Below are 5,690 nucleotides of genomic sequence, written 5' to 3'. Positions count from 1 at the left end.
TGTGTGTGTTAAGGTGCACCATCACTGGTGCTGGGGTGTCTACATGACATGGTAGTGTGCCCCAGTGAAGTCTCCTCCTCCCCTACAGCCTCAGTTCAGTCCACCACTTCAAATGACAACAGGTAATAACTAGGTATACAGCACAGTAGCACCAGCAGCATCTCAGGCAGCCAAACAGTGACAGTCCATATCATAGCAGTCATTCCCCCCTCTTCTCCCTCCCTCTCCTTACTTTCTGTTTCCCTGCAGGCAAGCCCAGCTTCAGTTTCGAAACTTGAAAGGTTTTGAAACTTTTGATACATTTCAACTGCTCTCATTTCAAGGCTGTTTCAAAGCCCTTCGTTTCATTTCAGTTTCACTGTTTTGAGCTTGAAACAGCACTGGAAAAAAAAATAGCCGGTGAAATTTCATATAACCCTACTGCTTAGTCTCCTGCTTGGTAGTTAGGACACATTCCTGGGAAGTGCAAAATGTGGGTTTAAATCCCTTTGGGGTGGGCTAGGCCTAGAACCCAGGCCTCCCCCTTCCTAGATCTTAAACCCAAGGATATTGAGTAAAAGCTGGGTACCATGACTGCTGCTCTCTGCCAGGTAACTATCCCCTTTGTGAGGGGATCCAGACATGATGCAAGCATATACAGAGAAGCTGTTCAATGAGAAAATGGAAGGGCCATAGTACTGTCCTCTAGAATGGTACAAGGCTGCCCACTCCCAAAATGAGAAAGCTATTTGTTTCCCTGGGTGGAATAGGACCACACACTTGAGGCTGGATATGGGCTAATGGGCTCGTGGCAGCAAAAACAGACATTTTAGAGATGTGATAGGATGTAGAATGTTACATCTATCTGTGGCATGATGATTTGCTATGTTCCCCAGGGCAGTATGGCTCTGAGCCATCCACAGTACAAGACCATGCCTAACAGGCCATTTACTTCTTAGTGAGATAGCTATAGTTATGAATATTCATCAAAATCTTTAACAGATGCTCTGGAAAATTCCCAAGATCTAATTTTAAATGAAGTCTCCAGACAATGTGCTACACATGAAATCCAGGATTACAGCCATTTCTGAAAATCCAATCAACATTTCCCAATGAAAACGAAGTGTTAAAAAAGAGAAAGGTAAACCTTGTAAGTAACAAAGCAATAGGACTACTTTGTACCACCTCCAATCATGGTGAGCAGTACTTTGTGTGAGAAGTTCCTCTGATTTTGATTAGGCTACTGCTGATTTTTTTTAACTCCTGCTGTCTATCAGATAGCTGCCTCCTCTCTGAGTGAGGGAATCCTGGCAGGACACAAGAATAAGTGTAAGCTGTCCCTTGAGAGAATGGGGAAAGAATATGTATTTCCTTGTACATACCATTCTGTTGTGCACAGAGTGATTTAAAGGTAAGATCAAAGAATGAGCCCTATGGGTGCATCCTGATGATCGTGCACATGCAGTTTGTGGTGCCTCAAAGCAGTTCCAGGCATTGCAAACCACACACAGCACATGTGTGCTCATTTGCCACACTGCTAATTTGTAGTGCAGCAGTTTTAATTTGGCACCACCAAAAAAAGTGCTGTGGTGCATGCAGCAGTAGTGTGCACCACCAGAAATGGACCCTGGCTGGCCAGAGCTGCACAATGGCTGCCAGCCAGGCTGTGAGTGGCTGGCCTGGCACTACTGCTGCCCTGGGACGCCCCCAGGACCTCAGGTAAGGCTGCTGGGGCCAGCATAGGTGCTGGCCCCGGACTCCCCTACCCCACCCAGGTCGCCTTGGCGTGTCCTGAAGTGCATGGGTAGGAGCATGCTTGGGGACAAATAGCGGCACAAATGTGCGCCACTGATATTTAACCCACAAGAAATGCATGTGTGCTCTTTGGTTTAATACATTTAATTTACAACATAATTATTGCACAAACAATCCGATTTGTGCTGGAGACTGGGTATGTTAGTTGATATAGAGCGTGTGCCACAGTTCATACATCAGCATGTTGAAATAACTAGATCTACCTCAATTCAAGTGCCTTAGTGCTTTCCTGTGCTGATACAGTATGAGATTCTTTAATTATGTTCTAATCTGTTATGCTTTGATCATTAAGAGAAAAGAAATAAAATAAAAATAACAGATGCTTGCTTCCAGACATCAGAAAAATATTCTACCATAATAAAAAGAAAACTTTAAGAAGAAACTAGGGATTGTAATAGGATATTTATATTGATAATAATAAATAGGGCAAGAATCTACCACCCTTGCACACACTTGGTTTCATTGGAATTTACTGCATAGAAAGGTCATGCCCAGCATGAGCAAGAGTAGCAGAATCTGGCCTTTAGCAATACTTACTATTCATACAGCACCATCATAAGGCCCTCTCAAAGTGCCTAACAAAGGTATATGTAAGCATTATGAGACTAAATTAGAAATACAGACATTTCCAGGGCCAAATTGAAATGTTTCATCAAAATATAGGCTTTGTATGACATATCATGTTTAATTTAATCCATTAAAAGATTATTTTAGCTTAGCTGAAAGCAAGAAACTTCACCCCATGCTTGTTTTAAGAAAATGCCAAAGAAATTATTGCAACATTAGTTTAACTAGTCTTAAAATGAAGACCCCACGTTCCCAGAACAGCAATTAGAGACTGATAATAAAAAAGTAAAGAATGGTTAGTTTTGTGCTGTGACTGTACTTAGGAGTGTGATACAAATTACTAATTATTTGCTTTAAGAAAAAAATAGCCACAGGAAATTAGGCCATTGATCTTGCCTCTCATTAACACATTAAGAATTTCTTTTCATAGCTATTTGAAGAAAAAAAGTATGAATATATTCATCTTCTTTAAAATGTATTAAAACTAAAAAGTTCTGAAGACCATATTTTGCCACAATTTTCTGCCACTTATTTCAATGGTAGCTTTTACACACACAACTTTAAACAAAATTTGTAATTGAGAAGATAGCTGCAACTCATAAAATAAAAACAATTCAGTAAACAAATGTTATTAAAACACAAAAGGTAGTATAGGAAGAAAAGATGAAGATCTTCACTGGGATTATCATGCATCAACCATTTTTCTTTAAATTTTACAAGTGGCAAGTATAGTGTCTTTCTCCCAATATGAATTAATACCATGATGAATTATGTAGATTCCTAGTCCTTTGAGACACTAATACAACACTTTCATTTTTGCTTCTGAGCTTTTTACTTATTACATTAATTCAGATCATTCTCCTCTAGCACAGGAAGGAAAAACTCTTTCAATTAAGCTAAAGCCTCACCACAGCATGGGATGTGCCCACAGATAGCCAAGAAATTGGTGTTTTTTAAGTTTTTTAAATTTATGCTAATTTTTTTTTTAGAGGTTTTGGTTCAAATCAAGATTGGGGTTTAGATTTAAGTGAGGTTACAGCTAACCAAGTTATTGTAAGAACAAGTTTTCCATAAGTATATAGATCTGTATAAATCTTGTATTATCATTTATAACTTATCGACCAAACCAGGAAGAAATCTCACAGGAAATGCTATTTTCATGAGTTTACAGTTGATTCAAAACCAAAACTGAGAATTATATTCCTTCTCATTTTGATTCTGGCACAGAAACAAAATTATGCTGATGACTTCTTCAAGAAAAAGCAAGGAGCTATATAGACCATCACTACCTTTGGTGTTACATATACCTTAGAATACAATCCATGTCATTCCTGATAGGGGGGAAGAGAAGAATGAAGACAGTATAAAGACAGAGAATAAGATCCAACATAACCATATAGGCCTTGTGGTCTTCTGATTATGATAAAAAGAGCAAGCTATCATTCACAAAAACTATAAACAGTGTATAAATACATTGATATCACTTAAATTATTTTAAAAACTACCAAAAATTCCAAACTGGTCAATTTCATTGCGCAACAATTCATACAACTCTGCCGAATATCTACTAATTTTGCTTCTCTCACTAACTTTATGCATTAAGCTGAATACCATTTCAGCATTGGTCAAGTAGACTGAACTTAATTCTGTCTTTCCTTGTGTAACAGGGGGCTTCCTCGGGGCCAGTCTACCAACTGCCTGCCCACCTGTTTCTGGGCCAACCACCTGCCTCCTGTCCTGCCTTGCCTTGATGATATATTATTATGTTGTTAATTAGACAGGAGGCTGCCCATTTCTTGCCCCAATGCCCAGGTGCACTATCTACGGCTCCGTTCCTCCCTTACACCACAGCCCAAGCCTTGTAGATGGCATCCAAAGTTCTTATCATCACCATCCCCACACTGGGCCCCAGAATCCTCCAATCCAGACCCCAAACTAGATTCCCTCCAGTCAGGTGGCCTACTCCACCCTCATTCTGGGCTGCCTAGCTCCCTGAACTCTTTCCCCTCTCAGGCATGGTCCACCCGGGACCTTTGGCCACACAGGCCCTGGCCTCCAAGGCCAGTCAGAAACCTCAGGCCCTCAGCTCTGGGCATCTCTCATGGTGGGCCCCTGGTCCTTTTGACCATTCTGGTCCTGGCCCCAGCACTGACCAGTCAAGGGTATTCTAAGTCAGGCTTTTGAGTCTATAGCCCACTCTCTAACCTGGGCCCACCTTCTTGGCCCGACTATGGGTTAACCCACCCGATTGTGGAAGCTGGGGTTAAGGCGCCCTGATCCACTTTTTACTGGGGTGGTAACTGGCCTGGTATTTCCTGGGGGCTCCTGCACCACTCAGAACCCCACCAGACCAGCCACTCCTGGCAGGGTGCAGTTTTAGGTCATGCCCAGGACCAGGAGCCTCCAAACCACCCCTACAGCTCTTGCCCTTACCTATAGGCTGTTGCATGCAGCCTTGCAGCCAGGCAATGTTTCTGCCTGGCCTGCTAGCAGCAAACTGCTGTGTTTATATAGATGGCCAGAGATCTAAAATGGCCATCACAATCAAGCACCTGTTGGCTGCTTGGCTCAGCCATTAAAGTGGCAGGCACCAACAGTGTCCTGCCACATCTTGGTTGTTTGGTTAACTGTTAATGTACTTCTGACTTTATGATGTGATAAATATTTTATTTTTACCTTTGCTTCAATCTGCTTAGTATCTGGATTTTGGAACAAAAACTTGATTTTGCTCTTGCCATCATCTGAAGAGCCTTTAAGCTGAGAAAACTTGTACCTCCAAAGTACAGCCTAAAGAAAACAAAACATATAAAGATTGGTCAGAATAGGTATTATATAAAAGTGAATGAAAAAGATAGGATGTTCATGAACCTTTATAACCTACCTATGGTACATAATTAAACCAATGCAGTGCTCACTAGCCTGAAATCCCTTTGATCATATAGATGTATTATACTTTGGTAGTGTCTGATTCAGATCAGTCAGACTGCATTTGTGCAATTTTCTTTGAAACCCCTTTAGCTCTATTCAACCCTGGTTAACAAAAAGAAAGGGTCATTTAATCCACTGTGATGTCAAAAAAATAAAGGCCTTTTTTCCCCTGTGGATAAGTCACACACATCCTTTAAGTGCTAACTTGTCACAGAATTTCTCTTTTTTATTTCTATAAAAGAAATTATTCATATATATATATATATATATATATATATATATATGCATAAAAATGAAACAAAATTAAAACAAATACTTATTTTCCAAATGTAGTAAGAGAAAACAATGTAGTAATGAAAACCAGCAATATGCACTGGGAGCTTAACTGTGGAGAGTATAAT

The 5,690-nt window shown here is 40.5% G+C and overlaps 1 protein-coding gene across 1 annotated transcript in view; it reads right to left on the bottom strand.

Moving 5' to 3' along the window:
• SNTG1 (syntrophin gamma 1) overlaps positions 1 to 5,690 on the bottom strand; it is a 464,795-nt gene that overhangs the window by 28,267 nt on the left and 430,838 nt on the right. Inside the window, exon 17 of the mRNA XM_019527106.1 lies at positions 5,038 to 5,148. Coding sequence (XP_019382651.1) covers positions 5,038 to 5,148 — 111 coding nt within the window. The remainder of the gene's footprint in view (positions 1 to 5,037; positions 5,149 to 5,690) is intronic.

The sequence above is a fragment of the Gavialis gangeticus genome, unplaced genomic scaffold, assembly GCF_001723915.1.
Source record: "Gavialis gangeticus isolate Ggan-Ray unplaced genomic scaffold, GavGan_comp1, whole genome shotgun sequence".
Classification (NCBI taxonomy): domain Eukaryota; kingdom Metazoa; phylum Chordata; order Crocodylia; family Gavialidae; genus Gavialis; species Gavialis gangeticus.
This window is presented reverse-complemented; position numbering and strand designations above follow the sequence as displayed.